Source organism: Ambystoma mexicanum, chromosome 8, assembly GCF_040938575.1.
Source record: "Ambystoma mexicanum isolate Mex_15411 chromosome 8, UKY_AmexF1_1, whole genome shotgun sequence".
NCBI lineage: Eukaryota > Metazoa > Chordata > Amphibia > Caudata > Ambystomatidae > Ambystoma > Ambystoma mexicanum.
In genome coordinates, this window is record NC_090929.1 from 147679461 (window position 1) to 147705314 (window position 25854).

At 45.0% G+C, this 25854-nt stretch overlaps 1 protein-coding gene across 5 annotated transcripts in view; it reads right to left on the minus strand.

The window, feature by feature from the left end:
* Positions 1–25854, minus strand: part of DAB2IP (DAB2 interacting protein) — a 1964804-nt gene that overhangs the window by 1175183 nt on the left and 763767 nt on the right. For all 5 annotated transcript variants that reach the window (XM_069609510.1, XM_069609509.1, XM_069609506.1 and 2 more), the window contains exon 2: positions 13693–13793. In XM_069609510.1, the coding sequence (XP_069465611.1) occupies positions 13693–13758 (66 nt within the window). In that variant the 5' untranslated portion in view covers positions 13759–13793. The remainder of the gene's footprint in view (positions 1–13692; positions 13794–25854) is intronic.

A 25854-nucleotide genomic window follows, 5' to 3' on the forward strand; every position in this document is an offset into this window, starting at 1 on the left:
TCACGGTATGGGAGCCTTTAAAATACGTTACTGGTATTTAGGAATGGGAACCAAGTTGTTGAGGACGATGGGTGAATGGATGCAGAGACCTGGGAGATATAGGCCTAGTGCTTCGATGTATCATTCTACATATTCTCATATTTGCAGCTGAACATATTGAATTATAGCTGGGGTGGACTTGAGCTAGTTGGTGAGGGTTGGGTTGTGACCCTTCGCAGGACAAAATGTGGAGCTTGAGTCCAGCCTTGAAGTGTTTGAGTGATGGGATCGTTTATGTATCTTGGGGTGTGCATTCAGTGGAGCAGGGCAAATAAGGAGCCGGAGGAGGTGATGGAAGAACAGTGGATAGAGAGGTTGAAGAGGGAGCAGGAACATGGGTGTCAAGCGGAGTAGAGGGAGATGCAATCAGCAAGGAGTGGCGGGGAAGGGTGCGGGCAAGACCGTGGATGGATTTGGAGATAGGAAGAAGGAATATAAAGAGAATGATTTTGCATTGACAACTAGCTGGTCCTGGTACTGGCATCCCTCTTCCTCGTCCCAGTAGCAAAGTGGTGTCTGTGTATGAGTCAATAAAGAGAGGATGTATGGCTCTGGTTCGTTTCTTTCTCATCCCAGTACCTGATTGGTGTGTACTGGGAGATGGTTTCCTAGAAGAATAGGGAAAGGACTGGTAATACCCCACAAAAGGCCTGGGGATAGCCGACTCTTTATAAAAGGGAAATGGGAGATAATGTGTCTCACCCAAGGCTGTCTCATCCCCACTCCCCAAGTCCCCTCCACCCCGGTGATCCTCCCTCGCATATCCACTCCCACGGTCAGGATCCAATAGCTACGCCTTTTCCCTGGCCACATGGGAGGAGGATATATTGGGGGAAGGAGTGAGGACGTCCTCAGATGCCTCACAAGGAAGCAAATAGGAAAGAGCGATATTCTCGAACACACTCAACATACCTTAAATGGACCAATGCGAGGTAGAATCACTGGATGGCCACATCATGGCTGACTAAATAAGCAATGTGATTGGGGGCATGAAGTGGTGAATGTCACCAGGCATGGGTGGATTCAGGAGCGAGTTATACAAGTCTTTAAAGGAAGTCCTCCCTTGACTGATATAGGAGCTGTTTAAAGAAAATCTGGACTATGATAATGGACTTGCAATGTTCATGAAAGAGATTGGTTGTCAATTGTACCAAAATCAGGCAGCAATCTCCTAATTTGAAGCAGCTTTTACCCAATTTGCTGATGAATGCAGTCACAAAAATATTGACTAGAATATGGAGCTGGAGACTTCATCGAATAACTAGAATACAAAGGAACTATTAAGTAGGATTTAGCTAATGTAAACTCAGACATGTCAAAATGAGGTCTTGGAAGGATAGCTCAGGGGCAACGCGCTCATCTTGGAAGCAGGCCGAAGCAGAGCGACACAGGTCTGATCCCCAGGTCCACGCTTAGAAACCTCTGGATGTCAAGCGCATTATAAATAACCAATTACAATCACTTGCAAATGCCCTAGATCACGTAGAAGAGGGGACCAACAATGTACCGTTCTTTCTATTGATGCGTAAAAAGCATTTTATAATGAGAACTGGAACCATCGGGAGGAGGTGGTGAAGAATATGAATATTTAGCAGAGGTTGTGTGTGGGGGGCACATAGATGAATACAAACACCACAACTTGAATAATGGTAGACATCCGGCACTCCAAAACCTCAAGGAAGTAAAGGGTACAAAACAGGCCTGCCCTCTACTGGCCATATTGTTCAAAATTTGAATTGAATTCCTACTGATTGCCTAAAGGAACAATACAATGGGCCTCATCACGAGTTGGGCTGTAGCCCTTACATGCGGTGGTAACGGTATTATAGCCGCATTTAAAGGCTGGCCCTATCACGTGTTGGGCACTAAATGGGCTGTTTTACTTCCAGCCTTTCCCTGGAGTTGAAAATCCCTTCTTTTTTCAGCTGTATTACCGCCGGCTGCATTAGCCCGCATAATTAGCGCTGAAAATGCCCCATTGAATCCAATGGACACAATGTGGAATGGTGATTTACCGTTAACACCCAACCCGTGATCCGGCGGTAATACCGCCGGACCGACCGGTGCAAGGGCTATTACAGTCGGCTGTATTAGAGCCGGGATACACCCCAATTTGTGATGAGGCCCAATGTATTGAGGGTACAGTTTTGGGAAGAAGGCTTACAAAGCCCCGCCATTTGCAGATGAAACAATGTTATTGGTCACCTCAATACCAGCACCATGGTGTCATTAGATACATTATGCAGAGTGGCGGATGAAGATCAAGTGAGAAAAGCCCAAATTGATGGCTATGTCAAAGAGCGGAGATAAAACAAATTTGACTAAAGACCATGCTCATGGGCAGATGAATAAATCGGATACTTTGGCAATGAATTCACACACAATTTTCTGGAGATGGGAATAAAAAACATTGCCACTCTCTTAAGCTCTGCCATTGCATACCGAGTGGTGTCATACCAATAAAACTAACTTCAGGGGTAAAACTGATCCTGATAAGAATGATTCTTGTTTCCAAATATCTAAATGTCCTTAACAATGAACAGATGTATGTCTCTCTGCAACACTATTGAAAAACAGAAAATATATTTAAAACATTTCTTTGGGAAGCAGATGTTAAGTTGTGTTAGAAGACGTTTCTGTCATGATCAGTCACTCAGTGGCACTGGAGCACGTTGCATTCCAGAGAGAAAGCAGTGAGGGCACTTGCAAAGGGTGATGATCCTTTAAGAGCCCTTATCAACACCAATCGTACGGCGTATGCATTGGCTCCTGGTCTCAGCCACAATAAAGCTTAAAGTGACCACTTAAGCAATATTACACAGGCGCGAGAGGGGGGAGGGGGAATGGGAGACAAAGTTACAGGTCAGAGCGGTGTATTAATAGTTAAGCTTAAACAGGAAAAAAATGGCTGCCATGCATCGTGAGGAAGGGACTATTCATTGCGGACGTCGATGCTGCACTGGGAACACTACTGTTCCCAGCGCAGCCAACGGACAAGGAGCAAGACGGTAAGTGAGGAGCGGGTGAGGGTGCCTTATTAGTTTGAAAAGGGGCTGGGGATAGGGCATGGGAAAGCAGGGCAGCACACTTTCCTGGAAACCCCGGCAACGTTAGATGGCGGCCACCCGCTCTGCAGTGCCTCGGCAGTACACTATCACAGGCAGTAAAATTCAACCAAGCATTCAGAAAATGGTTTCAATCAAGCAAGATTCCCAAGTCTTATTGTACCTGTGTTCATTACAATTACCAAATTAATCATAGAGGCAAAATTATTGCACAAAATGTAACAGAAAACAATTCAACATAACATGCGTTTATTAGAATGGCCCAACACGTTTCGGGAAAATCTCTCTTCATCAGGGACAGTTTTTCGAAAATGTCTAAAAGGTCATCAAATACAAAAGTACATAAGTGTGCGTTTATCATCGTACATCATTGTAAAATATTTCTGATTAAGTCTATTCATACAAACGGGTCTGTAATTAGATGATTGGTACGTTATGGCAAAGTGGACATGTAAAAAGTGATATGGAGCCCCTCTTTGGAACTTCCAGTTATAGCGGGTTGTTCTAGTCATTCAAACCCTGTCGTGGCCTAGAAAAGCGATAACCAACTAAGATGCTAAAATGCATGAAGTTCTCTACATTCAAGTTATTATATGAATGTTAATCCTACCCAGTAGGGTAAAATTGAAACCTATGAATGGCTCACCCTACTACTGGAGGGCTCTGGTGTTACAGTGGGTGGCCCGTGGACCTTCTGGGCAGATTGCACCCCTTTGATAGTGTGCAGGGGACGAGAGTTTCCTACTTTTGGGAACGTTACTCTTCTTTTATTCGAGGCCCCACAGAACAAAAATCCAGATTACCAGAATGCACAGATTAAATTACACTCTCATGGAAGAGCTATATTCTATCATCGATAGCTTGTCAGAAATGTTGCATTGAGGAAAGCACATGTCGTAAGTAAAAGACTCACATCCAGTGCTTAATCTGTAAAGAAATAAGTGCCAGGGCCCAAATTATTCCTAGCACGCTTGTGCCACGGCGGGCGGACAGGTCCCTACCACCACCCAAAGCTGCTCCCCACAGGGCCGACAGATTTGTGGTTGAACTACAGCTCACACCTGCTCATTGGGGTTAATGGATGCTGTGGCTATCCTTACTTCATAATTAATATGAGTCGGAGACAATAAGTGCCTGGGCTCAGAAATAAGTGCTGGGGCTGAGCCCGGGCAAACTCCCCGGCAAATTAAGCACTGCTCTTTTCCCACGTACCAGAGCTCTGGAACAATCTCCCTCCATTCAAAGGCGACCTTATTAAATGGTTGCCGGGCAAAGCCCCTCCACCTGGGGCTATCTGCTTCATTAGCTAGTAGAAGACTTAAAAATAAATCACCTATGGTATTACACAATCTTCCCTAGAATTGTTTTATTGCCTTCTCAGATTCATTTCATTGACGATATTCCTGAAGACCACCCGTGAGTGAGTCATGATTGATGTGATGCGTCCCCATATTTTGCACTTCCTTCACATATTACTCTAGAAGGCACTTTGAAGCAGCTTCCACTCAATGTAGCACTGTATTTGTCTCAGGAGGATAACTCAGGGGCAACATGCTCGTCTTGGAAGCAAGACGACACGGAGCAACACAGGTTCGATCACCTCGTCCGCACTTAGAAACCTCTGGTTATTAAGCACGTTATAAATAACCAATCATATCAGAAAATAAAGATAAAATAATAAAATAACACCTTTCTAAAGGTACCCAGTCAATATATCTAAAACATTACAGAGTGGCAAATTTCAGAGTGGACCATAATACGGAAAAAAACTGCAAACATTAATTAAATAAATAAAGGGTAAAGGGGTTCAAATGGGTTGGGATGGGTTTGGGGTATTTTGTCCGCGATTGCATTAACCACTCTGTAATTGTGGTCGGTAAAATCACATATAACCCTTTTTAAGTACGTAAAGGTAAGAGGTGATGCTCTGTAATAACTCATATGTACACCCTCCCGCCCCCCAATAAGCACCTGATGTGTTGATGGTCAAAGGAGTAAAGTGAAGGGCATCAATCTTCAAGTATTATGGGCTTTCCTTGTAGCAAGTAAACCTCTTCCCAGACATTGACGAGAAGAAATGGGCAATTATCTTCCAGGACCTTGATAACAAGAGGACCTTTGTAGAGGAGTAGCTCTGTTTTTCGTATAGACAATTTTTCCTTCATTTCACAACAGCATAAGTACAAGGTACCCTGTAAGTGCCAAGGACGAGTATGCTTGTCCTTTTTTGCACAGAGTTGCATAATAGCCTGGCACTTAAGTGGTTGTGCTATTTTACAATGCAAATTAATCAACAACTCCGGCAGCCATGCCCTGCTGCCCAAGATTTAGGCAAGAGCCTGCAGACCTGCTGCATATGTACATTGAGAGACCACAGCAAATATTATTTTGAAATACATTTGCTGATAGTAGTTCTTTGATTCTGTGGGTAGACTTATCACTGGCATCTTTCAAAAAGACATGTACCACCACTGGAAACTCAATTGATGGCTGTCTAAACGGTATCTGGTAGATGGACTGACCTATACAAGGTAGTAGCTAAATTATTTGCACCAAAAACGTCAACAGACGGATTCATAGTCACTCATTTGTGCCAAGTTCTAACACGTATTTTGTTCTGGGAGCACTGGTAAGCTTGAGGAAGGAAGTATGCGGCAGGCGGGTCAGAGTACCAAGGAGGTTAGAGAGAGGCGCATGTTTTCATGCGTGAGAGTGGGGTATCGTGTGTAAGGGCGAGTGGAAAATATATGAGAGTGTGAGAGTGTGGAGAAAGGATCTGGCTGTAATAGAGTGTGGTTACCACAAGAACGAGACAGGGTTTGCCAGGTGTGATGGGGCAGGGTGGAGCATGTTAGCAAGTTAATACAGGGGAATGTGGGAGTTTCCTCCAATTTGTATATCAGGGTAGGTGTAAGAGTGGGGTGTGTTTCTACAGATGTTTGAAGAGATTCTCCCCCCCCCCCTTAGTTGTTCGCAGGGTTGGAAATAAGGATGGGGGAGCAGGTAGGGCAGAGGAGTTTGGATAGAAAGCGTGGAGGATGGGCAGGTGTCCCTTTCAAGGGAAAGCAGGATTTAGGGACAGGAAGAAAATGAGGTGATTGGGAAAGTGGATGGGGGGAGGGGTGGCTATGAACTTACACAAAGCTCCCAGATGAAGTCTTGCTTTGCTAATGGTCGCTTTCTCTCTCTCTCTCTCTCTCTCTCTCTCTCTCTCTCTCAATATATATATATACATACATATATATATATATATATATATATATATATATATATATATATATATGTATATATATCACAGAAACAAAGCAACAATCATGTTCTTGTCCTGTTTAACTATTGATGGCATAAAATACAAAAGGTCATAACAATTGTGACAATAAATGTGTATTTGTAAATTGTACTCAGTGAAACCACATATAACCGTCCAAGCATAATATATTCATGTTCACTAGATGTAGCGCTGAGAGGATGGAAGGACCCGCACCGCCTCCCCCACCTGTAAAATGTTCTTAATAATAAAAAAATTAAATAAAGAAATCGGCACTCAGTTATGCCTTTTCAAATAAAACCGTGGGGAAGACAAAAAAAACAATGCAATTTCTCTTGTATTCAGTGATATTTAAGAGATGTGTTTGTTGCTAGCTTGGTTGGTTTGTACCACTCACAGCAGTCAATGCATAACATCAGCTTGAAGTGTTTGCAACCAGCAGAAATCATTAATAACCATATTGATCTGGGGGGTAGTCAAATGGACACCCCCTGAACCTTTATTAGGCCACTGGACCAGCTGTTGCCGCACACGTTCAGGAATTGTTGGGATACTTCTTGTATCCCACAACATATGGCACCAAACTATCTATGAAGGCAAAAAAAATAAAGTACCCCTCTTGAGTGTAAGATACTTTTGACTAGTGAGACTAAAGTGAAACCATGGTCTCTGGTTTTAACTCCCCTGCCTGAGACAATGATTATTGCATGTGTAGGGTCCCCCTATTGAAGCCCTGAAGCCAGACCATTTGCTGTAATGTTTTAGGCACACTTGATTCCCGTACCTCTTTCTGGAGTATGAGCAAAGGTGTACCCTTCTGCCCACGACTTCTGTATGTTTGTCAACAAAGGGTAGCATATTTCAACTCCACCTCCTCAGCGGTATCCTTCCTTTCCTCACTTCCCCCAGAAGCTCAATGTCCCTAGAGCTCTGGTAATCTCTAGGCTGGACTACTGCAAAAGCCTCTTCCTTAATCTACCCGCTTCCTCTCTCCACCCCCTCCAGCTTATCCAGAATAGGGCTGCGGGACTTATCCTTGGCCTCAAGCCCAGGTACCGTGTTTCTCCAGTCCTAAAATCTCTCCACTTGCTCCAGGTTGCTGCAAGGATCAAATTCAAATCCCTCTGTATCATCTACAAGGCTTTCTGGGGCGGGGGACCACACTATCTACAACTTGCTCTAACCAAATACTTCCCTTCCAGATCTTTAAGCTCCTCCGGCTCCAACACTCTGCATGTCAAGTGCTTCTCTAAGCAGCGAGCTGGTGGCCGATCTCTATCTTCGGCTGGCCCCGTCCTCTGGAACAGCATCCCCCTTCCTCTCTGTTTTGAGCCAGATCTCCTCAAGTTCCAGAAGCTCCTCAAGACTTTCTTCACCACCTCCTTCCTCCTACTCTCCCTCCCATGCTAAACCCAACAGTCGATGAGATTAGTGACCTGGGCCCTTGTGTCCTTCTGGGTCCTGGCCTTCCTCCCAATTGCCTTCATCTTCCGCCCTCTCCCAGCACTTGCCTTTGGGCACCCACTAGCCAGTGTTATCTCACTGGCTTGCACTTGTTGTATTGGCAGGTGACCACTCTACTAAGTGATCTCTGCCAGGCACTTACCTGCTCCCTGAAATTGACTCCTTGGCACTTCCCCCTCTGTGAAACTCCTAGCACATACCCCTTCCCTCATCCCCTCTCTCTGCACTTACATGTTCTGAATGCTCACAAGGCCTAGTAGGACCGCCTCTTTCTTGTTCATCAGTTTTATTCTATTTGCCTTCCCATATTGCCTCCCCTTTTGCCCTGTGGGCGCTTTGAAACACAATTTATTGTGTATAAGCGCCTTACAAATGCACAATAAATAAATATATAAATAAAATAGTCTCTGAAATGAGGGCAGCCTGCACTTGACAAGTTTGAATCCTGCAGAGTGCCAACTTAGACTTTCATCCTTCCGAGGTTGATAAATCAATTACAACACTGGTTACTATAGTGCTAAGAATCCGGAGGAGTGGGACATGAAGCACTATATAATGGATTATTTGTTGGTTTTATACTACACCACATACTTTGCTCAGACAGATGTGATTTAAAGGAGGCTCTTAGTCATTGATTGTCCAGATCTGGCCCACGCTTCACGGTCACTTCTACAAACATGCACGTTTTATTTAACCCTGTGCATGAGCAGGTTTTGCTGGGGAGGGAGACAGGGCCAGAAGGCGGGGCGAAAGGCATGGTCCTGGGCCAGGTCACGCAACTCAGTATCTCCTCTTGGAACCCATGACTGGCGATTTGCATACAAGCCAAGAGAATTTTGGGAACATAATAGGTCCCCCAATTTAAAATTTCAAACATGTCTAATACTGATTCACCAAGAAACTCTTAAAACTAGTAATGTAAGTTGGACTGTTCTCTTTTTATTGGTCAAAAATATCCTAACAAAAACATTTCTTTAAATTACAAGACATATATACAATTTTGTTCAGCTTCTGCACACGCTGTGAGGCATTGTCTATTTCTGCATTTGTGTAGATGCGCGCAGGTCTTCTAAATGCGCAGCTGTTTCAGCGTGAGACTCCGCTTGGGAACAGATTAGGGAGTTTCTTAGGCTAGCCCCTGGGCCTCAAAGTTCTGGTAGCGCTCGGGCAAGGCAAACTTTGCCCGAGCTCCACTACGTCTTGTTCCATCCCAATTCCTGCACCGACTACAGCAGGGAGAACCAGCTCTTTCTACACTCAACTTTACACAATGGGGCTGAGGCACTTGGTTGATGGTTGTAATTATGTATACTATTTTCAATTATTATTATTATTAGGGTATTTATTGAGGGTGGAGCTAGCTTTGGGAAGCAACAGATCTCTTTACAATCATAGGGGGAAGAATAAGGCTTGCGAGCATAGAAACAAGGCAGCGGCGATCTAACAGCAGGGGAGGGAGGGCAATAGTCGGCAAGGGATCTACAAGTAACCAGAGGAGGAAACAGTCGGGATCAGATTACCCAGTCTCAGGTAGGTGGGGAGTGGACGGTGTATGGACCTAGGTGTTAGGGAGGAGTCATTCCTTGAAGAGGAGGGTCTTCAGCTCCTTCCTGAACTGTAGAAGCAATGGGGTGAGTTGGATGTTGATAGGAAGGAGGTTCATTTGAAATTGAATTCTAGTCCAACCTATGCTTTCTTACCAGATTTCCTGCATATTTACATTTACAAGGATGTTGCCCCTTTGGAGACACATTCCAGCCCTCTTTCTTCTGCTTCCATGCATCTCCAGCACAGAAACATCAACACTCTCAAAGGCACAAGGTTGTGTAGGCTTGTCGTTGCTCTCAATGCTGTTGGGAGGCAGACTAGTACGTCATCTATGGCTTCTGCCTCTCCCCCTGTCCAATTCCACACGGGTGAGAACCATTGAGGCAACCTTACCACCCCTATCCCAGGCAGGTGCAACAGGACATAGAGATAATTTAAGCTGAAGATGGCAAAAGAAGTCAAACTGACGTTGTAGCAGTAACAAGCGCATGCTTTAGACATGAAGCACATGTGCTCTCCACCTGAAGAGAATGTACAGTAGGTAATATATGCATTTATACATGAACAATATGAACCCAGCATCCACAGACATTAAGAACTGTAAAATAACCAATGTATGGTTGAATACAACATGAACTATATGCGAATATAGCTCACTAAAATAAAGACAACGTGCAATTAGGCAGCAATCTTCTTAAAAATGGAAGCCACAGCATGCTTCTAAATAAACAAAGGACTCGAGACTTTGAGAGTACTCAAAATGCTGAATCCATATACATACAAATCCGTGCAGCGCTCAGGCAGTAGCTGGAAATGAGTGCCAAGGTTAGAATGAAATAGGGAGCATAGGCATGGTGGAACAAAGGCACAAGATAGCAGTTCCCAAGACACAAGCAGGATACTTCCAATTTCATTAAAGTTTTATCAGAATACAACCAGCCTTGTTAGCCAGGTGCAGTAAAACAGTAAGCCAAAAGTGTAACTCAAGAGTGTCCCCAGTGGTAATAAAGAACTTGACACACAAATTAATAGGCGCTACAATCCTCATTAAATAGGCGGTAATTACATTTCATACATGGTCTAGTAGCATGTGACCCATAATTGGAGAACGCTGACTATTCATTAGAAGCCAAAATAGATAATACACCTGCAGTACTCCCTACACAAGCACGTAGACACGCGATGCCACACAAGGCCAAGTACAAAGGGATTGCCCGGTCTCATGGCCTGACAATGAGGGATGGCAACTTTTAATTGGAGGAAGAATGTTCCATGGGCCTCTCTCCCCCTACTCTATGCCTGGCTCGAAACCTGACAGCCTGCCAAGAGCCCACGGGTTATAAGCAATGTGCCAAACTATGAAACTCCTTAGAGACATGCCACCCATCAAGTAGTATGCCAACCAACCCCTTGTTGTGAAGATGACGTAGTCTAACCTTTATCAATATAGGGGTAGGAGCCATCACATATGTGTAACCCAATTACAATGTTTAACCCCTATTGAAGCCATATGTAGCCAAGATCACTAACCTATCTCAAGTCCCGTAGGCTTTTGTAAACTGAGATCATGTTATGATGTCACTAATGACAATTCTGTAATATTTAAGCTGTTGTATTTAATTGGTATTTCGAGAGAGACAAGATTTGAATGCTTGTATGCTGTCCCCTGCTTTCTGTGGGTGCTAACAAAGCCTGGGCTTTGCCGCACACTTTGCCTACTTTTTCATTTGAGTCTGGTTTGGATTGACTCCAGTTCCTCTGGGTCTGTTTGCGACTTTTTGGGGGTGTCTTATCAATGATTTCAATAGTTCTGGGTGGGGATTGTCACTTGCTTTCTCGTGTTAAACAAGAGACGTGGCTCATTGCCCTTTATAGAGCATATAAACGATGGTGCACCCAAGCACGGTTCATTACCTGCGGATGGAGCCAGCATGGCAACAGAAATAAAAGTGACCGGTCATTGCTGGTCATTATTGCCCATTTTATGTAATTTGCTTTCCCCCTTGTTTCGCAAGCCTTGCACGTTCCGGAGCAGAGAAATCACTCCACATGGCAAATTACCACTTAAAGTCAACCGATCCTGTATTGATTGTTTGCAAGGCATGCAATAACCCGCGTTCTAAAATCCAACACAAAATCCATCGCCTGCGGGTGGTGGGGGGATATTGCGATTTATTTCCTGTTTGGGAAGATTGGGATGGCTGCACAGGAAAAGTGGTATGTTGTGAAGTGAGAACTTGCTGGCAGAGCTCCATCAGAACAGTACATGGAGGAGGCCTCTTATTCCAAATGACCAAACTCCAATCAAGTGATACTTGAAAGATTATACTTTTGAAGAGCCTCAACCAATTTGGGTGCCATTTTGCTTTCAGAAGGTTCACGAATACTTGGGGGAAATTGGATCTGATCGCAGAGAAAACAAACCGGTCAGTTTCAATACATTTCAGAGATGTATGTTGAAATTCCACACTCTGTATGATCTTTGTGGTCTACCTCCCTAGCTGGTAAGGAATCTGGGTGTTTTGTTTGATGGCCAGCTATCATTCACTCCTCAAGTTGACTCTATTGACAAGAGTGCCTACTATCATCTGTACAGTATCAGTTCTATCCAGATCATACTATTGTCTGTCCCTCTACTTAGGTATTGTGAAAAAACAACTACTTACGCTCCAGGGAGTGCAAAATCGTTCTGCGCTGTTCGTTTTTGTCTTAAGGAAACGCGATCACATATCTCAGACTCGCCAGGAACTAGGCTGGTTGCCTACGCAAGGCATGTTTCAGCTGCAAGTCCGGGTCCAAGTTTGGAAAATTGTGAGCGGTCTGAATACCTTTCAGATATGGCACAGAATTACCTGCCTAACCGTACACTTAAATCCAGCTTCAAATATATGTTGGGGATTTGCTAATTTGGCAAAATAGAAGTAAAATGGGGCGAACCCTTAGCTTTCGTCGCCTATCGGATAATAGACCAGTCTAGATTAAAACATGCACCTCACGGCAAAGCTTTACGAGTAGACTGAAAACGTATTTCTGCTCCTTACATGCATCATAAATCATACGATGTTGTAACTACTACTTGGCAATGTATCGGTAGTTATTGTATGTTTGTGCTTCATAGCGCCGTGAAATGGAACGTGTTTCAGTACTATTTATGCGCCCAATAAATGCTTTTACTGCCACTTCTTTGCCAACCTTCCTATTAGTTCCCAAGAATTTTCAGGTGCTGATATGATTAGAGCGCTATTCACTTAGATCTCGATCCAAAAAGAAGCCCTCGATGTACTCACAAGCTCAATCACTCCCTCTAAGTGCCTTATCATTGTCCTCTGTGCCATAGACCCTCTTCCTACTGTACAACGTACATGAGCGTAGACCACTCTCATTGCCCAGAGCAGTAGTGAGAAACATGTGCCCCACCCACAAGACGTGTCTTCCCTACACCACCTATGACCCCCCCCCCCCACCATTGACTATACCAGCAAGGGATGATGGACGTTGTAGGCTAAAAGATCTGAAGGGCTGTCGGTTGCCGAACACTGGCCGAGAGCAGGACTCTGCAACGTGCGGTTTGCCATATGTTGTGGACTCCAACTCCCATGACTCTTTCCATTGACAGTGCTGGTGAGCATTGTAGTTTGAAACATCTGGAACAAACACACACACCCATGACACCCAGATCCCCCCCACCCCCACCAGCCCCAGCCCCATAATTAAACAAAGAGGGATCATAGGAGTTGTAGTGCAAAACATATTCAGAGCTGCACGATGCAGATCCCCAAATTAGCTGAATAGAGTGGACACTGAACCAGTAGATTTGAGGGGTTTTCAAAGCGGTCTTGTGCAGTGAAAACTGTTACCTGCATATAATATTTTGTACCATAGAACTAGACAGGGTACTTTTCTTGCCAAAGACAGTAGTGGAAGTGTATGGAAAGAAGTAGTGGAACAATGTTCTCTGCTGGCCTGCCCCCGCTCCCCACAAACCCCATTGCCACGCCCCCTCCCACACGCAATCCAAACCCCCAAACAAACACACCTGCTGTTTAAGGGAATGGTCAGTGCAGTGCAAGTTTCAACTTCTTCCTACACTTAAACTAAACCATTCCGGAACAGTAAAAACACTTTTTTTTTTTTTTTAAGTAGAGGAGCACCGCTCCCAACCACTCCCGCCCACTTCGACCACTGCTATCCAAAGCATTTAGCAAGTACCCAAACGCAAAGCACAAAGACGGAGAGGGTCACTGTGAAGCAAGACAGGGAGTTTGCACTACACAAACCCATCTATAAGAAGAAAAAGCAATTGTGTACCGTGACTCGGAAAGGCGTGTTGGCAGCGGACTCCATGGCCGGATCGTCCGTGGTGCTGCCGGGCATGCTCCGCCTCCGGCCACTCTTCTCAGTTGGTGAGTCTAGGAGACAAGGAGATAAAACGAATTAATGAAGTTGTCAAGAAGTTAGTAAAGCTAAAGCCAGGAGAAAGTGGCGAGTTTAAGACCACTACATTTAATAACGGTGGATGTATAGGTGACGCCCCGCAGGCTCTTTAACCCCTTAAGTGCCAAGGACGAGTATGCTCGTCCTTATTGCATAGACTTGCATAATAACCTGGCAGTTAATACAGATACAATATTATTCTTGGCAATGACTATTTTTCCGGTCACTTATGTCAATGCATTTTAATGTCTTGCATCTAAACCTTTATTCTTTCAATGTCTGGATCACCATTTCTACTGGTAAACTCAGCTTGTGACCAAGAGTCTCCTAATGAAAACCATTTCTCAAGGTGGCCATGCCATATGGGTCATTGGTAGAACTATCTTGGGAACCTGTACCAGCATTGCCCAGCTATGGTGAGCTGGTGTCCCTCAGAGACAACTCCATCCTGTGTTAGGCACACTTTGCAGAGAGCAGTGCTCAGGTGACAGACATGACATTGTGTTCCAATGGCATGTCCAGAGCCACACTCTGCTGGCAAACCTTGAGATGATGGGGGAGCATAGGGGAGGATTTTTTTTGGGGGGGGGCCTCCAGGGAGTGGAAATGAGAAGATGAATTGCAACGATTTGGGAGATTACTTTATTTAAATGAATAATACCTCTTTGTTTGTGAATGAAGTTATGAACATTGATGAATTACTAGGTTGAAATGCTCCATTATCGGGCGCGCGCGTGTGTGTGTGTGTGTGTGTGTGCGTGCGTGCGCACGCGCTTTTTCTTTTTCCGGGGCTTGGCAACAAGGCTAATTTTTGCGCAATTGCAAAACGATTTTTTTTACAGAAATTCCCTTTTAGTATAAACCTGAAACAGGTATTGATCCAGCTGTGAAAGTTGTCATTCAAATGGGTTCGCCCAGGATCACACCCATTAGTGGAATCCGTGGACTAACTTCAGAACTGTAGTCTCTCGTTGCACCAGTGACAACTATGTGCTAGATCAAAAGCATTCCTGTTGCATTCTGATTACCATCCGAGCTAGGAGTTTGCACGTCTTACAATTAAAGCCAGAATCTGAGCTTAAGTATTGTGTGGAACCCATCCTTATTCCAGTATAGAGAAACACTAGAAAACATACTTGTATTAAAAGGTATTATATAGTGAAGACGGGCATCATACCACGCGAAAAACGTGCGACAGAGTAATTTGGCAGGTAGACTCTATGGTGTATACCTCACATACCTATCCGTCTATTAAGAAAACAGACAGTTACAATGTACAGGATGCTGGCACATGGTCAGAACATGACTGAAAAGGGGTCGCCTAATTCTTTCATTCAGGATTTGTTAGGCCGATCTATTTCTCCTGCCCCCACCAATACGTCACCAATCCACATTTTCATCCAGAAACATGGACTGTTTGAGGAAGACAGGAAAACTTTAGCATTGCTCTAGCAAAGTCAGCTATTGCAGAGATCGAAAGAGTTAACACTTATCTGCTCCAACAGCCTTTTATCATTGGTCTGTTCTTCAATTGGGGACCTGACATTTCACATCCTTTGATATATGATAGCACATGGAGGTCTTTCTTTACCCCCTCTCAGCCAATCAGAATTCATGGAAGCCAGTCATCTACTCCTATTGGCCTTCCAAACAATCTGACTTCAGAAGCATGCTTGGAAACAAAGACGTTCTCTGCATTCAACAAAAAGCAATGGAATTGCCCAGTAAGGTTTTTTTTTATTTCTCCACACGACACTCCTCTGTGTGAGGACCCCTTTTTCACTTCACCTTCACTGTGGCAGGCAACATCCGATTAAATACACCCCAAGTGAACGAGAAAAAGCTTCCACTAGAGAAACGGTTTCCTTTCACATTACGTCTAATGAATGCTGATTCCAAAACCGTTACTGTTGAAATATGTTTATGATTAAAATGCTTACCTTATGAAATCAACCTTCGAATTTAAGTACTACATAACTTTTTAAAAAAACATTTCATTTACTAACATGTTTTTTACTATTTAATTAACTTATTTAACTTCACCACCAGAACTCCAAAACCAAGCTTGCTATTACCACCACGTGCTAAAACACAGCAGAAGGGGTCCTTATCGCTTGGTATAATGACCCTTCACCGACATATGGCCATCGGCTTCCCTTAGAGCCATAACTTTTTCGTGGGTCATTAACGCACAATAATGATCCCTTGCTCTGTCGACCAGGCTATGTGACTCCTATCCCAAGCAAATGTTTCACTGGTGCACTTACTCATGTTTACTGACTCTGAAAGGGTCTGAACCCTCTTGGGCTTCGTCTGCATTTATGAAAATCGCTTTGATGGCCACATGTCCCTGAGCAGCTATCGAGCAGGAGGATCTGGCGTGAGCACAAGTCCCCCAGCTCTTCCCAAGCATGCAGAAGTGCTGCTCCCTCGGTGCAGGCAGAGAAACCTTGATGTGTGAAGCTGTCCCCACTTAGAATTATGCAATCAATTTGCAAGCGGCTTCACTGAAGTGCTGGCTCACTAATAGGCAGAACAAATTAGCATCAATTAATTTACACCATGTCAGTTTATGGAAATGTAATGTAGTGCAGAGGCAGACGGGCCCACAGAGGCACACCTCACTGCAGTGAAATATGCACAATCTGTCAATGGAGTGATATCTCTTCTGCCAAAGAAGGGCAATATAGTCATCAAGAGCCTACATTTGAAAACACAAAACGCAGAGTGGCTCTGCATTTCATTCACCTCAAATGGGATTAAAAGAGGGGTGTGGCAAAGGTGGACAAGTCAATTATATCTTAGATAATATCTGTTTACTTCAATCTACCCCAAGCTAACTTCTTTAATTTCTCTTTCTCCCACTTCATAGAAAGTGAGTGGTAGTCGGGTACTGCGCTTCTGGAAAGATCTTCCTGGGCAAGATCACACAGTGCGGTAAGGGTGAGGCGGGACTGTGAGCTGAAATGTGTATGGGAATTCCTTGTCTGCACACAGGCTTGGACAGGCCTGCAGGGCATTTGGGCAATGCCAGAACCAAAAACGCAAAAATGCTAGCGTGAGCCAGCTTCTTTGATCAAAGTGGGACACTTTTTTGGGTCATGTGGGCCAGTATGATGAGCTACTTCACTATGTGATATTCTGACCAGGGTGTGGAGGGGAGTAGATGAAACAGTCACCAGAGACAATACATAAGTAGACACACGTATATTAAGGACAACCAGCATTGGACATTTTTAAGTGCAGGTAGGCGGTACGGCCAGCTGTGCCTGGGTTGTGACCATGAAGGGTGAAGTGCTAGAGTGGAGGCAGAGGAAGTGAGGGAGAGAGGCAGGTTAGAGGTGAGGGAAAAATGTTATCTAGCAGGCAGATGAGAGGTAGGTTAAGAGAGCAAAACTCGGCGCCAGGAAACTATGTACAACCAGAAACTTGGCCGAAACGCCCATGGAATACCACTTTGCATCACTGGTATTAAAGGAGGTGCACGAGTGTCAGAGAACATAATAGGACCTCTGCATCTGGTCAAAGCTACTTCCAGAGTGCAACAGACACGTGCCAGTTCATTCGTCCCAGTGCCCTTCTATGGTGCTGTTAGTGATGCTACAGGTCTATTTATATAAACAAAACTAGAGTTCTGATTGATCTGCTGGTTTTGACACCGCATGAAAAGCAAAGAGTGCCCCAGGTGTAGAGTGAGACTAGAGTGGTGGTCTATTTACCTGGCAATGGCGAGTCCTATTTCACGACAAGGGGTCCTTAGACTTCTCCATTTATAGGCGATGCACATTACCAACTACAGCCCTGGCCGGATTCCTTTTAAGCAGCTGAACCAGGGTTCTTACAGAATATTGAACAGGGTTATCTAGAAGGTGGAGGAACTCCATGCATCACCCTCTCTCTCCCTTTAAGAATTGGTGAAGACGGGCACGACGGCAGCGGATCCAAAAACTGGTGCAAGGCAGCGAGGCAGTGGCATGACCTCCACAGAGGGTGGGCCGTGTGGTCCCACAACAATGCTGATACTGCAGGGAGCCGCCAGATGTGGAAATGCTGCAAAACCACTGAGGACTGCGGGAATCCAGGAAGAGACCAACACCAGTCCCTGGAAGAACTGGCTCCATGCAAGCAGCTCCCAACAGGAAATGGAGGCTCAGGCAGACCAGTGGGGACAAGTGAAGAGTTGAGAGGTCTCGTCTTCCACCCATCAACGTGGTGGAGCCGGAAAGTGAGCCAAGAAGGGTCGGGACCCTATAATGAATAGAGAGTGCATCACAGGAGTACTTCCTCGTCTCAGTGGAGGGTGAGGAAGCACTGACCACCAGAGAAGATTCAGGGATGCCACAACAAAGACTGCATTCAAGGAGTACTTCCTTGTCTCAGAGAGAGAGAGAGAAACCACTGACCAGCAGTGAAGGCGCCAGGTCCCTAATATAGTTGAAAGAAACAACAGTGGAGAATGTCATCAACCCAGTGGTCACCAGAAGACCACTCAATACTGGATAAGGGTCAGGAAACCAAAACAAATTGTGATATAACATAAGGAAAACTTTCCTCAATTCAGTGACCAGACGGATGTCACTGAAACTCATAGAAAGAGTTGGAACACTGCAAGAGCCTGGGAACAGAGGCCAACTGAAGTGCTGAGCTGTGTGAAGAATCCTTCGGATCCCTCACTGAAACCATGCCTAAAGTCTCCTCCAAGGTGGCCAGGGGAAGGAAGACACTCCCTGGTGTACTGCAAGAGGATCACCTGGGAGGAGACAGGGCCAGGGTAGTGAGGAGATTACGTGTGATGAGGCACAGTATTTTTCCTCTGAAAGGAACCTTCCCAGGGCACCAAAAGAGATAATAGCTTATTGTAATGCCCTTGACCCTCATATTAAATCCAACAGTATGGACACAAGCATTGTAAAATCTGATCAAGCCTTACCAAAGGAAAGATCATTTTGGGTATCCCAAAACAAACACCTTCCTCACTCCCAAAGGTATAATGTAAAGGAATATGGAAATGTTGTTGTCAATAAATTACCTTCCTCTGTAACAGCTAATTCTCATTGTTCATCTCTTAATGAGCATAGGGAAAATAATTCTACCCCTAAAAATAACTCAACTGTCAAAAGAAACAACTTTGCAGAAAGGGACTACAAGTCCCAGAATCTCAGAAGTACTTAGGCGAGGAAGGGAACTGAAGAGGCATGCAGGTTGTTGGGTGTCCTGACCCACGTTTAAGCTATCATGCCACAACATTTGGTGCTGTGGGCTTAGAAAATTCAAGATGGCGGAAAACCCACATGTGCGCCGAAATCCAGGAAAGCTGCGCAGTTTGTGCGCACACCGAAATGGTTGCCTCACTTGCCACCCACCAGTGCGAGAATGAAAGGCCGGGTTGCCATGAGGGAAATGGGTTGCCAAAGGAAAAACAGTAGCGCCGGTTAGCTTCAAAGCGCTTTAAAACCACCATTGGACTACCCGCACAGTAGTCTGAAACCATTGGGAATGGCAATGCTGATTGCCAAATGCAACCTAGAATGGTGGGGAATTCATTTCTTAAATCTCAAAAATGGGTGCAGTACCAGTACTCACCACTATCCAAAAGCCGGCATTTTAAAACCACACCAGATTTTACTTTTTTGTGTAAAACTGAATGAACCCAAAGCAGGCTAAAGAAAGACTTACTGAGAGGTGGATACAATGTAAAGTGATATTCTGAAGTGACTTGAAGGTTTATAACAAGACTGGCTGAGCTGTGGATTGCAGCAGTTTAAGTTGCACTGGATTTAAAGACACTAAAATCGAAAATGTTTAGATTAAATGAGTGACCTATGTTTGGTGTCACATGCCTTTGTAACTGTTGAAATGTCATAGTTTTGCACTTAGAATCAGCATTCTAGCTGCATGTGTAAAATTGCAAGTTAATTTAAAAAGCAACAAAAAAAAACATGACAGTTAGCTGAAAGTCTGGCTTAAGGAACTTGATTTTGCTTGACAGCTACCCCCATCAGGAGTGAAACTTGAGTCACAACTGTGTTCCCAGGCTATCTGCCTTTTGCTGGCAACACTAAGGATATGCCATCTATCTGATAATTGAATTACCTGTGCTCTACAGGAGCTCTGAACAAAGCCTCTCCTGACTCAGGCAAAGGTTTTATTACAGCCGTCGTAAAATGTAGCTTCCTCTTGGCAGAAGCTGGGAGGGGCACTGCCTGTGAGAGCAAGCTGGCTTGGCAGAACTGGATAAACCAGTATTTCTACCTTGTGCTGAGAGGAAACCACACCCCTTTGGAGCCAGAACATAACTTTAAAAAGATGGATCATTCATAGAGTGGACATGTGAAAATTTTATAAATGATACCATAATTCTTGTGATTTTTCTGCCCACAGTTTAAGAGGTTTTTAGAACCGGTGGTATGTTCAGGGGGGTTTTAGCAGAAAAGTGGATATTACTCTAAATGTATGCATGTTAAAAATCTGAAACTTCATCAGTTAATGTCCATACTCCCCGCGCACATGTATGTAAAGTTGGGTCAATGTCAGAAATTGAAAAATCTGTTAAAAAGTCAATTAGGTGCCATTTCTGAATGCAAGCTCTTAGAAACAGCAGATTTGGACAGAGACATGGCTAAATTCAGCCACACCATGTATATGTAATTTCAAGCAACTGTGTAACTGTGAAATATGTCTTTTATTATCAAATATAGAATGTGTGCAATCTGACAGAGGAGTGTCCTATCTGCAAGCCATAAAATGACATCCCTCTGACTCACAGTTCATTCCCCAATCAAGTGGGGAATGGAAATTTGACCAATGACAAGTGAGAGGGGCGAGTTTAGTTATGACCAAACACACACACCCACTTGCAGAACATATAAATGGACCACTGAAACTTAGGTAGAGACCTTCAATTCCATTTGCTGCAACGCACTCTGCCGGACCATACAACATCCAGAGATCCAGACTTCAAATTCATCAACCTCCAGAAAGCCAAACTAGAGACCAGACCAGAGGGAGAAAGCAGTGCTGTGCCCAGAGAGAGACCAGAGCCCAGTTTAAAACCCTGACCAGATCCGTGACGAGGCCCATTTAATTCAAGAATATAGTGTGAGTACCCAGCAGGACTGTGTAGAACCAAGCTTTTATTTGAAATTCATCTAATTCAATCTATTTAACCTAAGTAGAACTGCCTGATAGCTCCAAATCTGTCACCTGTCATTTTAGCTGCAAAATCTGCCACTTGTCATTTTGAGCTTTTAAAATTTGCAAAACCAAAAACGACCTCTAAATAAATGGACCACTGAAACTTAGGTAGAGACCTTCAATTCCATTTGCTGCAACGCACTCTGCCGGACCATACAACATCCAGAGATCCAGACTTCAAATTCATCAACCTCCAGAAAGCCAAACTAGAGACCAGACCAGAGGGAGAAAGCAGTGCTGTGCCCAGAGAGAGACCAGAGCCCAGTTTAAAACCCTGACCAGATCCGTGACGAGGCCCATTTAATTCAAGAATATAGTGTGAGTACCCAGCAGGACTGTGTAGAACCAAGCTTTTAGTTGAAATTCATCTAATTCAATCTATTTAACCTAAGTAGAACTGCCTGATAGCTCCAAATCTGTCACCTGTCATTTTAGCTGCAAAATCTGCCACTTGTCATTTTGAGCTTTTAAAATTTGCAAAACCAAAAACGACCTCTATTAAATCGGTCATAACTCTGTAACCGTTTGGGCTAGAGACTTGCAGTAACTTTCATTTGAAAGCTTAGAATCTTAGCTTTGAATCGCACCTAGAACCGCATTCCTACCCCCTATAGTTTTACCGCAATCGCGGAACACGCATTCGCAAATTTTACCGCGATTTGCAAATTTCTTCACGTGTAAAAAGACAGCAGTTTTGCCTTCCATTTGCCAGAAATTCGTTTAACCTGCTAACTATCCCTGCATCATTGCTAGTGTGAGCCTGGACTAATATTAACTAGATACCACTCACCCTGAACCTCTGAAAGGGAATTAAAAGCATTTCCAGCATATTTCTCATCCATTGCTAGCACATATCAAAGCATTTGGGCCTGTGTTTTCAAAACTCCTATCTGTTTTCTGTAAGCTTGCTGGGATTGAACTGAATCACATTTGATTGCATTTCTGAGAACTGTGTGCTTCCTTCCATTTCCTTGCATTGCATCAAGGGGGGGAGGGGATTGCCAGAGAAAAGTGATTACATTGTTTTGCTGAAATCATATTGAGTATTTTCTATACTGCATTTCATTCATTCAACATTCCATCCAATTGAACTCTATAAAGCATTCTCTATCACATTATTCTTCTTTTGTTCCTATTTACCAGTGTGCTATCTCATCCATTTCATGTCAACTCATTAGTGATTATAAAGAAGTGTGCTAGTGCCAGATTCTCCGTTGTTAATCATTATCATACCAGATTAAGTGTGATATTCAATTATTAATTTATTATAAAGTGTGATATATATATATTTTAAATTATCAAATAAACCTTTTAAACTTGCAAAACAGAACTACTTCTTGGCTCAGTGGGGTCAGGAGGATTCCAAGAGAGGGGTGTTATATAGGGGTAGTCATCCAGAACGCATGAACTGGACATAAAGATATATCAATAAGGGTTTTCATTCAGTATTATAGACTAGGCGTTGACTTAGCTGTAGTGTTGAATTGAATCCTCTTACAAATTGGGGGCTCGAGCCGAGACGTTGGGTTAGATTTACCACTTGTGCAGCTTAATACAGTGTGCTAACTGACGGGATACATACATCCGGTCGGATCACCACGCTGCATTACGCTGTGAAGCATTCGTCAAAATGGACACTCCAAGAAAAGTTCTGTTCTGCAAAAATAAAATACTAACTTCTGTAAGTCAGGACAGAGACCAATCTCTAGAATGACGACCTTAGTAGACATGAAAATAGCCAGAGAGCACTTCTTACATGAAATATTTGTGAGAGGTGAATGGGCTGAGCAGGGCCAGGATGCCTGGTTGCAGGCCATCACGCGACAGGTCACTGAAACAGGGTCAGACTTATGGAGAGATCAGGGTCCATTACATGTGGCCCCGAGTGAACTATATATGGCTCCTAAAGCCAAAGAGGAACACAATAAGATTGCCAGGATAGCAGCATACCTGTACCTATATATGGGAGACATGCAGGATAGATGTGCTGAAAGCCAAAATCTGGCAAATAGGCAACAGATGGTGTTAGAGAAGGTCCAATCTGACCTGGTCTCTTCTGAGCAGAGGCTGCAGAGGAGCCAGGAGTCAGAAAATGACAGCAGACTGTACATCACTAAAATGAAGGAGGATATGGATGTGCTGCAAAAGGAAAAGTCAGAACAGGATACCAGATTTCTGGCCTTGCAGAAGGAACACCAAGAAGGTTTGGACTCCCTACTGCAAAGCCAGAAAAAGCTGGAGCAACAGCTAGACTTCAATAGGGCATGTGCTGAGCAGGTAGTCACCCTGCAAAGCCACCTAGATAGAGAGAAGGCAGAGAGCAATAAACTGATTTTGAAAGACCTGGATACCCAGACAGAGTTTGACCAGGAGCGCCAGAAAGCTGGTACCTTCCAAAGGCAGAGGGACGACCTGGCGGCACAAATGCAGGCTCTTAGTCAGGAAAGAGACGCCATAGGCCAGGAAGTCTGCCATCTAAAAAGAAAAATGGAAGAAAATCACCTGGCCCACCAGGGACTGGGTGACCTCCAAAAAGAACACCAGAACTTGTTAGAGCACACCAGGAGGGTGGAGGAGGCTCTAGCAAGAAAGGAGCAGGCCAATAGGGACACAGCTCAGGAGGTAACCCTCCTGCAGCAAAGACTGGCCCAGTGCTCCAGGACCAATCAGGAAACACAGAGAGAGAATGAAGCTCTCTGCCAGCACAATGATAGGCTCCAACAGCAGGTAGCGATGCAGGAGAGACTGATAGAGTCGAGTAAGGCCTTAACTGAGGAACTGAAGGCACAAATGCAGACTCTTGCATTGCAACAGGGAGCAGGGGCGGATAGAGATGAGGTTCGCTGGGAAATGGAAACTCCGGAGCATAACCTCAGGAGCCCTAGTACCAGAGGCCCTCACACCTCTCAGTCCCTGGACTCTGCCACCCCCGTGTCCCCTGGCGCACATGAGCACAGGGCCACAGGGATGGCAGATTACTATCCAGCCAGAAGCATGGGGCTCATAGGCCAGTACCATCCAGGAATGGAGGGGCGGGCATCCGGGTATGGGCACCCAAGTACAGTACAGTTCAATGGGGAACCCCAGGAGAGTAGGCCCATTAAGGGCATCCTGAAAACCTCTGCCCAGTTAGGTCAGAGGAGGGGGTACCCATCAAATCCTGGCAGCAAGGAGGAATCTGAAGACTCCTCTGAACTGCGCAGGACACAGGAGACCAGGTCCCCACATTCTGCCAGCCATTCCCAGGCTCGCAGAATCCGGGAAAACCTGGAAGAACAGACGGGAACCTCTGGGAGCAGTGCCTCTGAGTCCGAGGAGGAATGGACAAGGGTTACCCGAACCAAAAAGGCCAATAAGGCAAAAAGGGCCTTGCTTAAGTACCCCTTGTGGCAGATTAAGGCGATCAGGAGCGTCTTCACGCCTTACCATAAGAACGCTAAGTATTCTGTTTGGGAGCACTTAAGAGTTGTTTGAACAAATGATGGAGACTTTCCATTTGAAGGACAGCCAAAGCTGTATTCAATATGTGAAGTGGACCTTCTCCCCGGAATACTCCAGTTTCTTTGCGGGGCTGGAGGACCAAAATCATTTAAGATGGTCCACCTATAAGGCGGCCATCCTGAAACATTTTTCTGTTCACAGAAATCCTCAAGAGGCTCGCAAGGCAGCCTACAATTTGCAATGTGGGGAGGATCAGGCCCCACAAGAATTTGTGCAAGAACTGAAACGTGCTTTTGCGCAAACCACTAGAAGGGTGCGCACAGATAGCAGGGAATTTATTAATACGTTTTTCCATGCCTTGCCCAAATATATCATGACCCAGCTCGTGAGGGATTTTCACGAGAAAAGATCTTTAGACTGGGTCATTGAACAGGCTACCCGGATCTATGAGGTGCAGAAACCGATAGATAGCAAAAGTAATGCCCAGAAAAACCCCAAAGCCAACAGCACCCCTGCTGCTGCCAAGGTGGCAGAGGTAAAGGTCACCCCCGTTTTGGATTTGGAGATGGGGGGGCCTAAAAACCTACCTGCACCTAATAATGCTAGGCCCAGAAGGTCCTCGGGCCAGTCACAGACAGGGAGCCAGGGAGGCAGCCCCCCAAATGGGGTCCCTCGCTCTCCTGACTATGTAAGTCCCCGTTACAAGGGAAATCGACCAATTCTGGGTTATGTGTGGACTCCCCCAGCCCAAGGGGGGGGATCCAGCCAAGCACCTAACCCAGGGAACTTCCCTCCAAACTTCCCACAGGAGGGCAGATATTTACCAAACCCTGGGCAGAACTTTTTCCCCAGATATCCACCCGACTTTCAGCCCCAAAACCATCCATCCTTCTTTCCCCAATTCCCTGAGCCCAGACCACTGAATCCGGGAGAGGGGAGGCCAAGGGTGGAGGGGTACCCAAATCTTCCCAACCCGGGGTATTACCAGAGGAGGGACAGCTACCCTTCCCGGGATCAGCCCAGGGGAGAAAACAGGTCCCCGTATCAGCCTGAGCGGGTTTCCCAGTTAGAGCGCCAGGTTCAAAACATGGCGCGGGATCTGGGTCACATACTGAGGGCTCAGCAGAACCCTCAGATGGGCGTGCCGGCGCAGAACGCACCCAACTCTGGACCTGGTGCTCCAGAACAATGACGGGGGCAGCACCCCGATAACTCACCGGTTCCCAGGGAGGAGGCACAAAGGGAAGGGGGGTGTAAAGCCTTGGAGGAAGCTTCCTTCCTCACTTGTAAACAGCCCCTGGAAACCCAGGAACCGGAAACAAAATCTCTTGCCCCTGAAAGTCTGCCTCCTAAGGAGCAGAGGGGGGGTAGGAGAAACAAAAGACCCAAACAGACTCAGTT